At 44.0% G+C, this 18,913-nt stretch overlaps 2 protein-coding genes across 2 annotated transcripts; both read right to left on the bottom strand.

Annotated features, from left to right (window-relative positions):
- Positions 1-36: 36 nt before the first annotated feature.
- On the bottom strand, positions 37-9,788 carry LOC129842646 (probable E3 ubiquitin-protein ligase TRIML1). The gene is made up of 9 exons (XM_055911270.1): positions 8,814-9,788; positions 4,283-4,407; positions 3,849-3,999; positions 3,096-3,179; positions 2,297-2,416; positions 1,940-2,080; positions 1,158-1,305; positions 847-873; positions 37-308 (listed from the first exon to the last, which is right to left on the bottom strand). Exons 2-9 carry the CDS (start codon positions 4,402-4,404, stop codon positions 61-63), a joined length of 1,041 nt encoding a protein of 346 aa, XP_055767245.1. The 5' UTR covers positions 4,405-4,407; positions 8,814-9,788; the 3' UTR covers positions 37-60.
- A 1,197-nt stretch (positions 9,789-10,985) lies between these two features.
- LOC129842641 (GTPase IMAP family member 9-like) lies at positions 10,986-14,790 on the bottom strand. Its single transcript, XM_055911264.1, has 4 exons — positions 14,490-14,790; positions 14,163-14,194; positions 12,596-12,646; positions 10,986-12,460 (listed from the first exon to the last, which is right to left on the bottom strand). The coding sequence occupies exons 2-4, from the start codon at positions 14,176-14,178 to the stop codon at positions 11,472-11,474; spliced, it is 1,056 nt and encodes a 351-aa protein (XP_055767239.1). The 5' UTR covers positions 14,179-14,194; positions 14,490-14,790; the 3' UTR covers positions 10,986-11,471.
- Between the last annotated feature and the right edge of the window lie 4,123 nt (positions 14,791-18,913).

The following is an 18,913-nucleotide window of genomic DNA, read 5'->3' on the forward strand; positions in this document are numbered from 1 at the left end:
AAACTATATCAGACGGCCTGACATCCGTCCTTAGAACCATAGATATATGATCATAGATCTTTATGATAATATAGATATATAGATATAGAATGCTATTATATAGGCTATTATATAGGCAAAAGTATAAAGAGGGACATTACAGTACCTGCCGCTGCTGAAGGATTCTCTTCCCAGGACGTTGGACACGCGGTCAAACCTCTTGGGGTTGTCTGGGACCTCCTGGTGTTTGTCTGTGTGTCGCACCTGTTTCCGGTCGTCTGAGACCGAGAGGAAGGCGTGGGCCGTCTTGGGACTCAGGGAGATGTCTACTAGGGTAGAGGAAGGAGAGAGAAACATATAAGTGCCATGGCAACAGAAAACTCACCTTGGTAAAACAAGTACTTTGAAGGCCCAATGCCGCCATTCTTATATCAATATCAAATTATTTTCTGAGTAATAGTTAAGTACGTTACTCTAATAGATTTCCATTAAAATGGGCGAAAATGTGAAAAGTATTTCTCAAGCAAGATTTTGCTAGGACTGTCTGGGAGTGGTCTGAGGGGGAGGGGAAAACTGAAGACTAGCTGTTATTGGCAGAGAGGTTTGGAACTCTCTTTGTTATTAGTCTATTCACCAATTTACCACACAACTTCCGCCCACGCAAACCTGCTGATAAAGATTGTATTATCAACCATTAACTATCAGGAAATAACACTTCCCCACACTTTCACAGTGTTAGTTTCATCAGCTGTTGTACAATATGATATAAAACACAGAAAAACTGAATTTTGACTGCACTGGTCCTTTAAGAACAACAAAAAATTGATATTATGGCGTATTTAATTCTTTGGGCAGGGGGAGACATACCTGTGTATTTCTGTATTTTCTTCAGCTCTGCAAAAGATAACAGTTCCATAAGAATCCTTCCCAGACAAACAGATCTGACATTTCACTCACCCTAAAGATAACAGTTCCATAAGAATCCTTCCCAGACAAACAGATCTGACATTTCACTCACCCTAAAGATATGCAGTAGAATAATACTGTAACCATTTATCAGATGCTGACAGATGTCTAATCAACACTAAACATGTAGGCTACTAAAGTGTTGAGGGTGGATGTAGAACTGTAAGAGATAGATCCAGTATGAAAGATAGTATCTGTAGTGTACTACTAACCAGCTTTAGAGAGTCTACAGAGCTCTCCTTTAACCATGTCCATCAGGTCTGATACTGCTCTCCTGGTCACGCCCATACAGGGGTCTGTCTCAATGGAAACCTTGGACCAGTCCCTCCTCTCAGAGTAGCCCGTGGTGGAAGTGGTGCTCTGCAACGTTCATGGAGGACAAACAAACACTGTTATATTTTAAGATGAAATATAAGTGGTTGGGGGACTAATTTAAGGGTTCAAGCCTTTTCTTCTGTGGTCATGATAATTAAGAAACTCTGTTTTACAAACTGTTTTTGGAAATGAAGACATGATGAAGCAGAGGTCTACGTGTCGACCTACTGTGGTCTAATCTACATTATAAACCAGGTAGTTTTGGTCCTGAATTCTGATTGGCTGAAATCCGAGGTATATCAGACATTATAAACTGGGTGGTTCGAGCCCTGAATGCTGATTGGCTGAATACCGTGGTGTACCACGGGTATGAAAAAACATTTATTTTTCCTGTTCTAGTGACGTTGGTAACCAGTTTTAAGGTCTGTATCCAGGCCGTACTCTGCTTTGCGTCGTACATAAGAACAGCCCTTGGCTCTGGTATATTGACTATATGCCACACCCCCTCGGGCCTTATTGCTTAAGTACATGATTACCGCTCTGGGGTGAAGTTTCCCCTAGGTACAGATCTAGGATCAGCTTCCTTTCCCTCAATCTAAACCTTAACCATTAGTGGAGAAAATGCTAATCTGACCCAAGACTAGCGTCTCGGGGTGACTTCCCCCTACTCCATGCTTACCACTGCAACACTCTTCTGACCACCTCCACCACAGAGCTCATCACGGCTCTGCTGAGATTGACAAGGCCCCAGGTCAGAGTCTCCACTCCTCAGCTGTTGAATCTCCTGTTCCAGCTCCTTCACCAGCTTCTCAACAATCCTCTAAAGAAACACAAACATTGTTACATTTGGTATATTGATAATCACATTGTATTCTGTCAATAGGTGGTGGATGAGGTGAGTTTTCCCCTTACATACATAAAGCGCTTTGTGTACCTCATTTACGAGAATGGAGCTAAATAAATCCAATCCGTTATTATTTTTAATCTAAGTTTATAAGTTCATGAATAAATCAGAGTATTACTGTACATTACAGACCTCCTCCTTCCCCTGTCTCTCCTCAATGGCTGTCACCACGGCCTTGTGGCTCTTCTCCATGGAACTGACGAGGGCAGAGAACACCTTCTGGCTCTCACGCACCTCCCTCACACACGAGTTCTGATTGGACAAAAGACAATATCAATATCTCAGACATCAGTTCTGATTGGACAAGATACTGTCAATAGCTCAGACATCAGTTCTGATTGGATGAAATACATGTCTGTATCTCACATCACTTTAAGATGATAATGTGTGATTGGACAAAACATGTATGTGGTAAGGGTGGTGGATTTGTCTAACTCATCTAGATCTACATAAGGGGGTAGGGTGTAGGACCTCTCTAACCCTGTACCAGTAAAGCTACCATCCTGTAGGACCTCTCTAACCCTGGACCTGGAGAGCTACCATCCTGTAGGACCTCTCTAACCCTGTACCAGTAAAGCTACCATCCTGTAGGACCTCTCTAACCCTGGACCTGGAGAGCTACCATCCTGTAGGACCTCTCTAACCCTGTACCTGGAGAGATACCATCCTGTAGGACCTCTCTAACCCTGTACCTGGAGAGATACCATCCTGTAGGACCTCTCTAACCCTGTACCTGGAGAGCTACCATCCTAGGTTTTCACTACAACCCTAATCTAGTGCACCTGATTCTAATAATTAGCTGGTTGATAAACTGAACCAGGTTAGTTATAACTGGAGTTGGAGTTAAAACCTACAGGAGGGTAGCTGTCCAGGAAGAGGCTTGGAGAGCCCTGGTGTAGGGGCTAGGGGCCCATTTGGGATCAGGACTCACTTTGAGGAGCTGCAGGGAGTGTCTGAGTCTGTCAACTTTCTTCAGTCTCTCCTGGATCATCTGGTCAATGTCTACAACCTGTGGCTGCAGAAGAGGATTACACCAAGGTATCATAACATCAAGAGGATTGCACCAAGGTATCATGACATCAAGAGGAATACACCAAGGTATCATGACATCAAGAGGAATACACCAAGGTATCATGACACCAAGAGGATTACACCAAGGTATCATGACACCAAGAGGATTACACCAAGGTATCATGACATCAAGAGGAATACACCAAGGTATCATAATATCAAGAGGTTACACCAAGGTATCATAACACCAAGAGGATTACACCACGGTATCATAACATCAAGAGGATTACACCACGGTATCATGACATCAAGAGGTTACACCAAGGTATCATGACATCAAGAGGATTACACCAAGGTATCATAACATCAAGAGGATTACACCAAGGTATCATGACATCAAGAGGAGTACACCAAGGTATCATGACATCAAGAGGATTACACCAAGGTATCATGACATCAAGAGGATTACACCAAGGTATCATGACACCAAGGTATCATAACATCAAGAGGATTACACCAAGGTATCATGCCACCAAGAGGATTACACCAAGGTATCATGCCACCAAGAGGATTACACCAAGGTATCATGACACCAAGGTATCTATTACAGGTACACCGTAGCGTCTTGAACCTCTTAATGTCACAATACGTTGCACTAAGGTCACTAGAGTACCGTGTCGTGGCTCTCCTCAAGGCTCTCAGGCCGTGTCTTCCTGTAGTTGTCACAGACGTCAACCAGGATGCGGTTGACACTAAGGTCTGGCCTGGAATGGAACAACCTCTTGCAGAGGGGACAGTAGTCTGAACGGTGCCGGGTCCAGTACCTGTAATGAGCCCAGTCCATGTTTTTATTATGCTGATGATACGCTCAGTACTCCAGTCCATGTTTTTATTATGCTGATGATACGCTCAGTACTCCAGTCCATGTTTTTATTATGCTGATGATACGCTCAGTACTCCAGTCCATGTTTTACTCATGCACTATTTGAGCTTCAGAGCTCGTGAACAACAATGTACGGATCCTCTGCAATGCTTTCAATAAAGTTCCACAAACGATAGACACCCCCGACCTCCATGTTTTATAATGGTAAGATAAAGAGGACGTACCCACACAGGCAGGCCTGACAGAAACTGTGGCCACACGGAGTAGTCACGGGACTGCTGAAGATGTCCTGACACAGCGGGCACAGGAAGTGTCTCTCGGAGACGAGGCTGATGGTAGATGCCATGCCCTGGAAGAACACCATAGAAATCAATCAATTCATCCTTTCCGTACCCTTCTTTTCCCTCTAATCCATCTCTCCACCCTCTTTCAATTCCCCATTTTCTAAAAAGGTCCAAGTTCAATATGTTACGAGATTGAGCATGAAACACTTTGTAGTATCAGATACTTGTAGTGTACCGTCTCTCATTAACAGGGAAGCAACTTTCACTGGGGGCAAGTCCCCCCCCACTCCACATTCTGAAACTGCATTTTTATCTCCCCCCATTACCATTGCAATGTGATACAAAAACGAGGCGACGGTATGCTTTAGGACCATGCGGACGTCTCCGAGCAGTCGCGTAGCCTGTTTGAAAATATATATCATGTCCCCCCCCCCAGTTTTATCATTGTCGTCCCCTCACTTCTAAAAACCCAAAAGTCGCACCCCATCATATATCAATATATAGATGAAATGTCAAGTCTCTTGACATTTTCTTGTCACGTAATACTTCCATTTGATAGGCCAGACAGAGTTCACTGGTACAGTTTTTTTTTAACAAGTTATTGAAGGTTTCCCCCATTCATTTTTTCCAATGGAAGAAGAGCATGCAGTAAAAGCCACAGTATTCACTCGTTAAACTCAATCAACTAGTCAGTGAAAGTTGGGTTACAATGCCTTCGGAAAGTATTCAGACCCCTTGACTTTTCCCACGTTTTGTTTGATTACATCCTTATTCTAAAATGGATTAAATTGTCCCGTCCCCCCCCTCCCTCAATCTACAGACACAATACCCCATAATGAAAAGCAAAGCAAAAACAGGTTTAGACATTTTTGCAAATGTATTTAAAACAAAAAACAGAAATATTGGTATTCAGACCACAGCGATTACAGCCTCGAGTCTTCTTGGGTATGACGTTACAAGCTTGGCACACTTGTATTTGGGGAGTTTCTCCCATTCTTCTCAGCAGATCCTCTCAAGCTCTGTCAGGTCGGATGGGGAGTGTTGCTGCACAGCTATTTTCAGATCTCTACAGAGATGTTCGATCGGGTTCAAGTCCGGGCTCTGGCTGGGTCACTCAAAGATATTCAGAGACTTGTCCCAAAGCCACTCATGCGTTGTCTTGGCTCTGTGCTTAGGGTCATTGTCCTGTTGGAAGGTGAACCTTCGTCCCAGTCTGAGGACCTGAGAGCAGGTTTTCATAATTTCTCTCTGTACTTTATGTTCATATTTGCCTCGATGCTGACTAGCCTCCCAGTCCCTGCCGATGAAAAACATCCCCACAGCATGATTCTGCCACCACCATGCTTCACCGTAGGGATGGTGGCAGGTTTCCTCCAGACGTGACGTTTGGCATTCAGACCAAAGAGATCAATCTTGGTTTCATCAGACCAGAGAATCTTGTTTCTCATGGTCTGAGAGTCCAAGCGGGCTGTCATGTGTCTTTCACTGAGGAGTGGTTTCCTGATTTGTGGAGTGCTGCAGAGATTGTTGTCCTTCTGGAAGGTTCTCCCATCTCCACAGAGGAACTCTAGAGCTCCGTCAGAGTGACCATCGGGTTCTTGGTCACCTCCCTGACCAAGGCCCTTCTCCCCCGATTGCTCAGTTTGGCCGGGCGGCCAGCTCTAGGAAAAGTCTTGGTGGTTCCAAACTGCTTCCATTTAAGAATGATGGAGGCCACTGTGTTCTTGGTGACCTGCAGAAATGTTTTGGTACCCTTCTCCAGATCTGTGCCTCAACACAATCCTGTCTCGGGGCTCTACGGACAATTCCTTCAACCTCATGGCTTGGTTTTTGCTCTGACATGTACTGTCAACTGTGGGACCTTATATAGACAGGTGTGTGCCTTTCCAAATCATGTCCAATCAATTGAATTTACCACAGATGGACTCCAATCAAGTTGTAGGAACATCTCAAGGATGATCAATGGAAACAGGATGCATCTGTGCTCAATTTTGAGTCTCATAGCAAAGAGTCTGAGTAAATGAGTTATTTCTGTTCATAGATTCTTATAAATTTGCCCCCCAAAAATAAAAAAAACAGTTTTTGCTTTGTCATTATGGGGTATTGTGTGTAGATTGCTGAGGATTTATATTTATTGAATTCATTTGAGAATAAGGCTGTAACAAAAAATACTTTCCGAAGGCTCTGTACGTGACTGTTTTCGCTCAGTGTCACGATCATCTTCTTGTGAGAAAGTGGACCAAGGCGCAGCGTTTGCAAAATACATCTTCTTTTATTTTTAGAAGAGAGAAAAAACAAGAAACTAACAACTATACACAAACCAACCAAAATAACAAACTGACGACCGTGAAGCTATACAGACAAATAGTGCTGACACAAACACTACACATAGACAATTACCCACAACAGCTAAAGCCTATGGCTGCCTTAAATATGGCTCCCAATCAGAGACAACAATAACCAGCTGTCTCTAATTGAGAACCAATTCAGGCAACCATAGACTTTCCTAGACACCTACACTGAACACTAACCCATCTACTCTACTTAACCCCCTAAACCATACAACACCCTAGACCAGGGGTGTCAAACTCATTCCACGGAGGGCCTAGTGTCTGCAGGTTTTTGTTTTTTCCTTTCAATAAAGCCCTAGACAACCAGGTGTGGGGAGTTCCTAACTAATTAGTGACGTTACTTCATCAATCAAGTACAAGGGAGGAGCGAAAACCCGCAGACACTCGGCCCCCCGTGGAATGAGTTTGACACCTGTGCCCTAGACAATACAAAAAACACACAAAGACAACCCACCCCAACTCATGCCCTGACCAACTAAATAAATAAAAGAAAAAGGAACAATAGGTCAGGAACATGACACTCAGCAAGGAATATAATACAATCATACTTTCCAAGGTGAAATAACAAAGACTGATTCATTCAATAACCTCTTTCCCATTTTCTGATAAATAACAAGCTGAAGAAGGACAGAGGTTTATAAAACTCATCGGTTATGAAACTCAAGGACAGCGGAGGGCTACTGAAGTTAAGATGTTAACACTGACTAGAGGGAACATACAGTGTTTTGTCTTAAATATAGTGTGCATCTAGGATCCTCTCTGAAGTTCTGGAGACTTCAATAGACCCAGGCCCCCTTCTGATAATCCTGGGAGTGTCTGATTCCCTAAACGGATTAACCAACCCCCAAAAACAACTCATCTCTTACAGTCTCATTTCGGCAAAAAAAAGTATCTTGTTGTTTTGGAAATGGAGGGAAGCGCCCTCTACCAAATTATGGCTCAGCGAATTGGCAAACACTTTACAGTTAGAAAGAATTAGATATATACTGAACAATAAATTATCAACATTTGATCAAATCTGGCAGCCTTTCCTCTCTTACTTGGACCAGTCGGCGCTGTGAATTTGTACTTTTTAACGCACTCTCAATTGTAATATTTTAATCTACCTTTGGGCAGCATGTGCTGGCACCGCCACCCGAGCAGTCGGGAGGGGAATAAGGGGAAGGGATAAAGGGGGGGAAGAAGCGGGGGAGGGATAAAGGGGGGGTAAAAAGGGGGGTGACATCTACCCTCTTTCTTTCTGCCTGTCCTTGTTCTGTATGTCTTGTTTTGTAATATTTGTTTTGTACCCAGAACTCTGGGTCTTGTTGTTCCTGTCTGCTCTTTTATGTTTAGATAAGAATTGTATACTTGTCTTTTATACCTATACACCATTCTTGTGTGTGTTCAATAACAAATATTTGAACTAACATATAGGCTCCTTCCTAAATGGCACCCTATTCCCTATGGGGCCCTGGGTCAAAAGTAGTGCACTATACAGGAAATAGGGTGCCATTTGCAGTATTGGAGAGGAAGTCATTGAGACTTGGTGCAGCCAACAGACTCCCAACATAAAAGCTATGACCTCATGTCCTTGACATCACCGCAGCGAGCAAAGTCACATTCCAGCTAATCCAATCTGATTGGACGAAAGACAGGATGTGGAGATTCTGTCAGAGTCTGTCTGGCTCTGTCTGTCTGTGTCTGTCTGTGTGTTTGAGAGACAGAGAGCGTAACATTCCTTGGTATGCAGTAGAACAGGTAACACCACATATTCTGTTACATAATCAAGGAACCAACACAACACTCAACACCTGCATGAGCTCTTCAAGCTATTATTCTCACTAGAATCACAACTGTTTGTTTTACCTCAAAGCGGTATTGTATTTTCTCTCTTTTACCAGTTACAAACAAACAGTGTAGTACATATAAAGTTGTGACTTCCTGAACTGAGAAGAGTGACATCCTGACCTGTTCAGTCGTAAACATGTTATAAAAGAAAATGGATGTTTAACATACTGTTCTGAACAGAGAGCCAACATCCTGACAAGGAGGATAGATTAGAATAAGCTTTATTGTTCCCAAGCTGTGTTCATTATTTACAACCTATGTTCAGTATGATGTGAACAAGTTAAACCTACCTGTCCCACTTGTTCCTGGCCAGGTGCTCAGAGCTTCGGTCGCTAGTCAGTCTGTCTCTCTTCCTGTATTCAGAGGCCAGGTGTTCAGAGCTTCGGTCGCTAGTCAGTCTGTCTCTCTTCCTGTATTCAGAGGCCAGGTGACAGGTGTGAGTTCCTAGAAAGGTGCTGTGGGTGGGGTTTAATCCAGGTGTGTTCAACTGTTGTCAGTCAATCAGGTGTTTGCTTTGGGAGGAGGCTGTAACCTTAGACATTGGTCACGTCCTAATGATCTCTCCTTCTTCCTGAAGGGTGCACTTCACTACTCCCCACAAACGTAAAAGCATTTGATTGGTGGAGCCATGGACAATAGGCTAGAGGAAGTTTCCATATTTCCTATATTCATTTCAAATAAGTAAAGTAAAGTAAACAAGTGCACACTTGGGGAGAAGGGGCAGTCTTAGGTAAGGCCCCACCCACCCTGTTAGAGCTGTCAAACAGCAGCACCAGGCTCTGCAGTAGCTCTGGTCCAGGGTGTTAGACCTGTCAAACAGCAGCACCAGGCTCTGCAGTAGCTCTGGTCCAGGGTGTTAGAGCTGTCAAACAGCAACACCAGGCCCTGCAGTAGCTCTGGTCCAGGGTGTTGGAGCTGTCAAACAGCAGCACCAGGCTCTGCAGTAGCTCTGGTCCAGGGTGTTAGAGCTGTCAAACAGCAGCACCAGGCCCTGCAGTAGCTCTGGTCCAGGGTGTTAGAGCTGTCAAACAGCAGCACCTGGCCCTGCAGTAGCTCTGGTCCAGGGTGTTAGAGCTGACAAACAGCAGCACCTGGCCCTGCAGTAGCTCTGGTCCAGGGTGTGTTAGTGTGGCTTGCTAACGCTGAGCCATCCTGAAGGTTCACTAACACTCTGGACCAGAGCTAGCCCTGTAATAGCTAGTCTCGTCCACTAGCCTACGCTGTCTCTCTGTACTGTATTAGTTGAGCCTGTGGATGAGACTATGTGGTGGCTACCCTCTTCCCCAGCCTCAACTGCCACACACAGAGACAGAGGAGACAGAGAGAGAGATACTGTACAGTATCAGTGGGTTCTGCAGCCAGAGATCCAGTAGTCATCGTGGAAGGCTGGACACCAGAGCCCTGCTAGAGTGGATTTGTGCAGCAGTGTAGGAGGTTAGCTGTGTAGCTGTTTAGCAGTGTAGGAGGTTAGCTGTGTAGCCGTTTAGCAGTGTAGGAGGTTAGCCGTGTAGCCGTTTAGGAAGTTAGCGTGTAGCCGTTTAGGAAGTTAGCTGTGTAGCCGTTTAGCATTGTAGGAGGTTAGCCGTGTAGCCGTTTAGGAAGTTAGCTGTGTAGCCGTTTAGCAGTGTAGGAGGTTAGCCGTGTAGCCGTTTAGCAGTGTAGGAGGTTAGCCGTGTAGCCGTTTAGCAGTGTAGGAGGTTAGCCGTGTAGCCGTTTAGCAGTGTAGGAGGTTAGCCGTGTAGCCGTTTAGCAGTGTATAAGGTTAGCCGTGTAGCCGTTTAGCAGTGTAGGAGGTTAGCCGTGTAGCCGTTTAGCAGTGTAGGAGGTTAGCCGTGTAGCCGTTTAGCAGTGTAGGAGGTTAGCCGTGTAGCCGTTTAGCAGTGTAGGAGGTTAGCCGTGTAGCCGTTTAGAAGTGTAGGAGGTTAGCTGTGTAGCAGTGTAGGAGGTTAGCCGTGTAGCCGATTAGCAGTGTAGGAGGTTAGCCGTGTAGCCGTTTAGCAGTGTAGGAGGTTAGCTGTGTAGCCGTTTAGCAGTGTAGCCGTTTAGCAGTGTAGGAGGTTAGCTGTGTAGCCGTTTAGCAGTGTAGGAGGTTAGCCGTGTAGCCGTTTAGCAGTGTAGGAGGTTAGCTGTGTAGCCGTTTAGCAGTGTAGCCGTTTAGCAGTGTAGGAGGTTAGCCGTGTAGCCGTTTAGCAGTGTAGGAGGTTAGCCGTGTAGCCGTTTAGCAGTGTAGGAGGTTAGCCGTGTAGCCGTGAAGGAGTGCTGGAGGGACGGCTGGTGGAAAGATTAAGTGGAATGTGTTTGAGAAGGAAGTGTTGAAGCTGAAAGAGCAAGTGAACCTAGGGAGACTGACTGGTCTCTCTTGATTGAACTGTCTGTCAGACTGTTCAGTACAGCAATGGCAGATCAGACATGTGCTTTAACACAATAAAAATACCACAGGGTAGCAAAACAGGGATTTATATATTTTTTAAAGGGAATTTATTAGGCAAAATAGAGACATATACAGCAGCAGTAATATAAAATTAAAAATAACAATGTTCTTTCATAAATGGATTTAGAATGTATATTTACATACCTATTTAAATGTACACAGATTTATTGTGAATTCCAAAGACACCAAAAACAACAGTACATTTATAATGTGTTTAAATATTCCATCGTTAAAGGATCTCCCTCTATTCACGATTACGGATTTCAACAATGAATCTGGGTAAAATAACCTACTAGAAACCATCACCAGATCAGCAGCCAAAGAAATCAACAGCGTCTATTATCTACAAAACATACAGCTCTGAATATTTCCTCACTGACAAATAAGATTCATTAGTGAACTGATTGGCCTCAGACCTCTACAAATCTGACAGTGGTGTTAAACTGTGCAGGAACGGCATCAACATGACACAACCTGTTCAACTCTGCAATGCATCATTGATGTAGGCACCATTGTCTCAACGTCTATTCATTTGTGCAGCAGAGTTTGTGAGGTAACCCCATGCCGCACTGGCAGCACCTCCTATGACACCCCCGACGACGGCACCTACAGCGGCTCCCACCGCCATACCCTCAAACCCCATGACCGCTCCACATAAAGCCCCGAGAGCTGCCCCTTTACCTACTGCAGCAGCATAGTCAACTGCTGTGAGAGTAAATCCCAGTACCTCGGAGATCTTCCTCTCAGCCTTCTCTCGGTTCTCTACTCTTATCCTCGTCTCAAACTGCAGCAGCTCCTTCTCAAGACCTTCACATGTGTACCTGCTCTCCAGCTCCTTCCTCTTTGTCAGCATCTCTTTCTTTCTCCCTTTCATCATGAAACGCTCCTCTTTCTGGATTCTCTCCTCTGCTTCCTGGTATTGGTGATTGGAGTAGAATCTGCATCCGTTTTCCCTCACCATGTCGTCCATCTTCTCCAGGAGCTGTCTGGAAACCTTCTCGTCTCTCCGGGCCTTCCTCTCATTGAAGAGGTGATACCTTTGTCCACACTTCTCAATGAGCTCCCTGAAGTCTCTGTTAGTCTTGACTTTCTCCTCTAGAGCTGAATCCTCCTTCTCCTCCTCATGGCACACCACCACCATCATGTGGTTCAAGATGCTGTCCCCAAAATGCTTTGTGACCAGTTCCAGGATGCTTACTGCACTTGGTGAGATGTTGTTCAGGTCGAATGCAAAGAGAACGACGTAGGGACCAGGAGAGGACATACACACAGACATCTTGAACACTCTTCTCAGCTCTTTCTGGGATGCCTCACACTCAGAGAGGTTTGGAGTGTTGATCACAGCTAGTTTTCTCTCGAACGCCTCACTCCTGTGTCTCTGACTCTCTGTAATGTTGCAGAGCTCATCCGCGAACACAACTGTCCCCAGAATGGAGTTTGCCAGAGAAAATTGACTGCGGCCACCTCTCCCAAAGAGAAGGACTCTAAACTCTGCATCGCCTGACACTGACAAACAAACACACACACACAACCAACAGTCAACAAAAGTACACAATTAGACCAGCATGCACTATTCTCTTGGACATCACAAGTATTTATTTATGTACAGATGAATACAAAACTAAAATGTATAGAACTCACAATAAGGGGGCTCCTCCATGCTGCTCTTCCTCCTCCTTTTCCGTTTAGAACCTATGAAAACATGTTAAGTTATAGGCCTACTAAATATACTGTATACCAGGGGTGTCAAACTCATTCCACGGAGGGCCTAGTGTCTGCAGGTTTTTGGTTTTTCCTTTCAATAAAGCCCTAGACAACCAGGTGTGGGGAGTTCCTAACTAATTAGTGATGTTAATTCATCAATCAAGTACAAGGGAGGAGCGAAAACCCGCAGACACTCGGCCCCCCGTGGAATGAGTTTGACACCTGTGCTGTATACCCATATCACTTCCTGACATACCATACACAATACTTTACTGTCCATTTCCATGGAAAATTCATTTAGAGAAGTCAGCATACAAATACAGGAACACAACATATATAAATATAAAGTATATTATAAACTGGTTGGTTCGAGCCCTGAATGCTGATTGGCTGACAGCTGTGGTACATCAGGCCGTATACCACGGGTATGATAAAACATGTATTTTTACTGCTCTAATTACGTTGGTAACCAGTTTATAATAGCAATAAGGCACCTTGGGTGTTTGTGGTATATGGCTAGTATACCACGGCTAAGGGCTGTGTCCAGGCACTCCATGTTGTGTCGTGCATAAAAAACAGCCCTTAGCTGTAGTATATTACACCACACCTCCTCTGGTCTTATTGCTTAAATATACTTTATTGTTATTTACATGGAAATGAATTTAGAGAAGTCAGCGTACACAAACACAACACACTATAATACAGTATAACATACTATAATACAGTATAACATACTATAATGCAGTATAACATACTATAATACAGTATTACATACTATAATACAGTATAACACACTATAATACAGTATAACACACTATAATACAGTATAACATACTATAATACAGTATAACACACTATAATACAGTATAACATACTATAATACAGTATAACATACTATAATACAGTATAACACACTATAATACAGTATAACATACTATAATACAGTATAACATACTATAATACAGTATAAGGTATAGGGCTGGCTCAGGGAAGAGGACGCCCCTGCCTTGCATAGTCCCATGGGAAATCTTAATTGGGCATGGGACACAAGCTAAGGCTTGATCACCCTTTAGCTGGCCACCTTTGATGAGGGTGTTTAGTGATTAAAGGCCGAAACACCCACTGATTCGAAGGCACACTACTGAGGATGTGTCCCAAAATTGACATCTTAACCCAGTCTAAGAAATAAACCTCCCATGCCACTCTGTCAACATCACGGCAAATCTCATGTGAGTGCATACCATCTATTGGCACAATGGACAGTTTCAACATCTCGTCCCGTGTTTTATGATTCTACTATAATACAGTATAACATACTATAATACAGTATAACATACTATAATACCCAATATACGGCATACAGGCGTACTCAGCAATAACAACTGCAATATCCCACTGGGCACACATTGGTTGAATCAACGTTGAACCAAGGTAGAATAGACGTTGAATTGACGTCTGTGCCCAATGGGATCCAACAATGTATCAAATAAGGAATGATACTCACTCTCATTGGATGCCATAATTGTGCAGCTTAACCTATTAAAACAACAGTGTGTAAATGGTTAATGTGGAGGAAATTAGTAGCCTGATAATTGGTGTGATCACAACGTATATTTGAATTTCTTATAAGGCTTTGGGTACAGGCCTAGAAGGGCACGATGCACCGTTTTGTACAGTTACTGTACACCGAAACAATCACAAGTACTTCACAGAAAGAAAAAAACATGACATATAACAATATACATAGGATAACTATAATAAAGTGGACAGGAGTATTCAACCAAAATAAATAACTGTTTTACCGCAGGAATCATGTACGTCCATTACTTACGGAATTTGCCGACTGGAGAATTCTACGTCTTAATTTCTGTCGACGATGTCATTCTGTCGAGCGCTCCGAAACTTTCTTTATTCACACATGCTAAAATAACAAACTATATCGTTTATCGTTGCATACAATCCAGTTCACGATATAATTTAAATGAGAAGATATAGACATATACAAATCTGATCAAATCTGTTTGAACTGTAGGCCATAATGTTTACTTTATAACTTAGAGTCAAATCGAAAGTGATATCTATGGCTACAGCAAATCAGGATGCGTTACGGGTGCCCCGGATGTGCATAGTTGACTCATTTTAGACCATTCCATTGGTTTAAAAAAAATATATATATATATTTCACCTTTATTTAACCAGGTAGGAGGCTAGTTGAGAACAAGTTCTCATTTGCAACTGCGACCTGGCCAAGATAAAGCATAGCAGTGTGAACAGACAACAACACAGAGTTACGCATGGAGTAAACAATATGGTAGAAAAAAAAGAGAATCTATATGCAATGTGTGCAAAAGGCATGAGGAGGTAAGCAATAAATCGAATAATTACAATTGAGCAGATTAACACTGGAGTGATAAATCATCAGATGATCATGTGCAAGTAGAGATACTGGTGTGCAAAAGAGCAGAAAAATAAATAAATAAAAGCAGTACGGGTGTGATGTCGGTAAATTGGGTGGGCTATATACCGATGGACTATATACAGCTGCAGCGATCGGTTAGCTGCTCAGATAGCAGATGTTTAAAGTTGTTGAGGGAGATAAAAGTCTCCAACTTCAGAGATTTTTGCAATTCGTTCCAGTCGCAGGCAGCAGAGAACTGGAAGGAAAGGCGGCCAAATGAGGTTTTGGCTTTAGGGATGATCAGTGAGATACACCTGCTGGAGCGCGTGCTACGGGTGGGTGTAGCCATCGTGACCAGTGAACTGAGATAAGACGGCACTTTACCTAGCATAGCCTTGTAGATGACCTGGAGCCAGTGGGTCTGACGACGAACATGTAGCGAGGGCCAGCCGACTAGGGCATACAGGTCACAGTGGTGGGTCGTATAAGGTGCTTTAGTAACAAAACGGATGGCACTGTGATAAACTGCATCCAGTTTGCTGAGTAGAGTATTGGAAGCTATTTTGTAGATGACATCGCCGAAGTCGAGGATCGGTAGGATAGTCAGTTTTACTAGGGTAAGTTTGGCGGCGTGAGTGAAGGAGGCTTTGTTGCGAAATAGAAAGCCGACTCTAGATTTGATTTTGGATTGGAGATGTTTGATATGAGTCTAGAAGGAGAATTTGCAGTCTAGCCAGACACCTAGGTACTTATAGATGTCCACATATTCTAGGTCGGATCCGTCCAGGGTGGTGATGCTAGTCGGGCGTGCGGGTGCAGGCAGCGAGCGGTTGAAAAGCATGCATTTGGTTTTACTAGCGTTTAAGAGCAGTTTGAGGCCACGGAAGGAGTGTTGTATGGCATTGAAGCTCGTTTGGATGTTAGATAGCACAGTGTCCAAGGAAGGGCCAGAAGTATACAGAATGGTGTCGTCTGCGTAGAGGTGGATCAGGGAATCGCCCGCTGCAATAGCAACATCATTGATATATACAGAGAAAAGAGTCGGCCCGAGAATTGAACCCTGTGGTACCCCCATAGAGACTGCCAGAGGACCGGACAACATGCCCTCCGATTTGACACACTGAACTCTGTCTGCAAAGTAGTTGGTGTACCAGGCAAGGCAGTCATTAGAAAAACCAAGGCTACTGAGTCTGCCGATAAGAATATGGTGATTGACAGAGTCGAAAGCCTTGGCCAGGTCGATGAAGACGGCTGCACAGTACTGTCTTTTATCGATGGCGGTTATGATATCGTTTATTACCTTGAGCGTGGCTGAGGTGCACCCGTGACCGGCTCGGAAACCGGATTGCACAGCGGAGAAGGTACGGTGGGATTCGAGATGGTCAGTGATCTGTTTGTTGACTTGGCTTTCGAAGACCTTAGAAAGTTCAATCTACACTCAAGCAAAAGGTAGCTCACCAAATGTTAGACACCTTGTTTTCTCACCTCAGGGCTCCAGAGTAGCCCAGCGGTCTAAGGCACTGCATCTCAGTGCAGGAGGCGTCATTACAGTCCCTGGTTCAAATCCAGGCTGTATTACATCCGGCTGTGATTGGGAGTCTCATAGGGCGGCGCACAATTTGTCCGGGTTAGTCCGTCATTGTAAATTAGAATTTGTTCTTAACTGACCTGCCCTGTTAAATAAAGGTTCACTAAAACATACAGTCTCGCAGACAGGTAACCAGGAGAGACAGACACTTATCACAGACTTTGTCTCTCCTGGTTTACCTGTCTGTGAGACTGACTCCCTAGCAACGAAGGAGTCTGTCTCTCCTGGTTGACCTGTCTGTGAGACTGACTCCCTAGCAACGAAGGAGTCTGTCTCTCCTGGTTGACCTGTCTGTGAGACTGACTCCCTAGCAACGAAGGAGTCTGTCTCTCCTGGTTGACCTGTCTGTGAGACTGACTCCCTAGCAACGAAGGAGTCTGTCTCTCCTGGTTGACCTGTCATAACTGGTTCTACCACACCGTGTGTAAAAACATAACTGGTTCTGCCACACCGTGTGTAAAACATAACTGATTCTACCACACCGTGTGTAAAACATAACTGATTCTGCCACACCGTGTGTAAAACATAACTGGTTCTACCACACCGTGTGTAAAACATAACTGGTTCTGCCACACCGTGTGTAAAACATAACTGGTTCTACCACACCGTGTGTAAAACATAACTGGTTCTGCCACACCGTGTGTAAAACATAACTGGTTCTGCCACACCGTGTGTAAAACATAACTGGTTCTGCCACACCGTGTGTAAAACATAACTGGTTCTGCCACACCGTGTGTAAAACATAACTGGTTCTGCCACACCGTGTGTAAAACATAACTGGTTCTACCACACCGTGTGTAAAACATAACTGGTTCTGCCACACCGTGTGTAAAACATAACTGGTTCTACCACACCGTGTGTAAAACATAACTGGTTCTGCCACACCGTGTGTAAAACATAACTGATTCTGCCACACCGTGTGTAAAACATAACTGGTTCTACCACACCGTGTGTAAAACATAACTGGTTCTGCCACACCGTGTGTAAAACAGAACTGGTTCTGCCACACCGTGTGTAAAACATAACTGGTTCTACCACACCGTGTGTAAAACATAACTGGTTCTGCCACACCGTGTGTAAAACATAACTGGTTCTGCCACACCGTGTGTAAAACATAACTGGTTCTGCCACACCGTGTGTAAAACATAACTGGTTCTGCCACACCGTGTGTAAAACATAACTGGTTCTACCACACCGTGTGTAAAACATAACTGGTTCTGCCACACCGTGTGTAAAACATAACTGGTTCTACCACACCGTGTGTAAAACATAACTGGTTCTGCCACACCGTGTGTAAAACATAACTGGTTCTGCCACACCGTGTGTAAAACATAACTGGTTCTGCCACACCGTGTGTAAAACATAACTGATTCTGCCACACCGTGTGTAAAACATAACTGATTCTGCCACACCGTGTGTAAAACATAACTGGTTCTGCCACACCGTGTGTAAAACATAACTGGTTCTGCCACACCGTGTGTAAAACATAACTGGTTCTACCACACCGTGTGTAAAACATAACTGGTTCTGCCACACCGTGTGTAAAACATAACTGGTTCTACCGTGTGTAAAACATAACTGGTTCTGCCACACCGTGTGTAAAACATAACTGGTTCTGCCACACCGTGTGTAAAACAGAACTGGTTCTGCCACACCGTGTGTAAAACATAACTGGTTCTACCGTGTGTAAAACATAACTGGTTCTACCACACCGTGTGTAAAACATAACTGGTTCTGCCACACCGTGTGTAAAACATAACTGATTCTACCACACCGTGTGTAAAACATAACTGGTTCTGCCACACCGTGTGTAAAACATAACTGATTCTACCACACCGTGTGTAAAACATAACTGGTTCTGCCACACCGTGTGTAAAACATAACTGGTTCTACCGTGTGTAAAACATAACTGGTTCTGCCACACCGTGTGTAAAACATAACTGGTTCTGCCACACCGTGTGTAAAACAGAACTGGTTCTGCCACACCGTGTGTAAAACATAACTGGTTCTACCGTGTGTAAAACATAACTGGTTCTACCACACCGTGTGTAAAACATAACTGGTTCTACCGTGTGTAAAACATAACTGGTTCTGCCACACCGTGTGTAAAACATAACTGGTTCTACCACACCGTGTGTAAAACATAACTGGTTCTACCGTGTGTAAAACATAACTGGTTCTGCCACACCGTGTGTAAAACATAACTGGTTCTACCACACCGTGTGTAAAACATAACTGGTTCTGCCACACCGTGTGTAAAACAGAACTG

Source organism: Salvelinus fontinalis, unplaced genomic scaffold (assembly GCF_029448725.1).
Source record: "Salvelinus fontinalis isolate EN_2023a unplaced genomic scaffold, ASM2944872v1 scaffold_0057, whole genome shotgun sequence".
In the NCBI taxonomy this organism is placed as follows: domain Eukaryota; kingdom Metazoa; phylum Chordata; class Actinopteri; order Salmoniformes; family Salmonidae; genus Salvelinus; species Salvelinus fontinalis.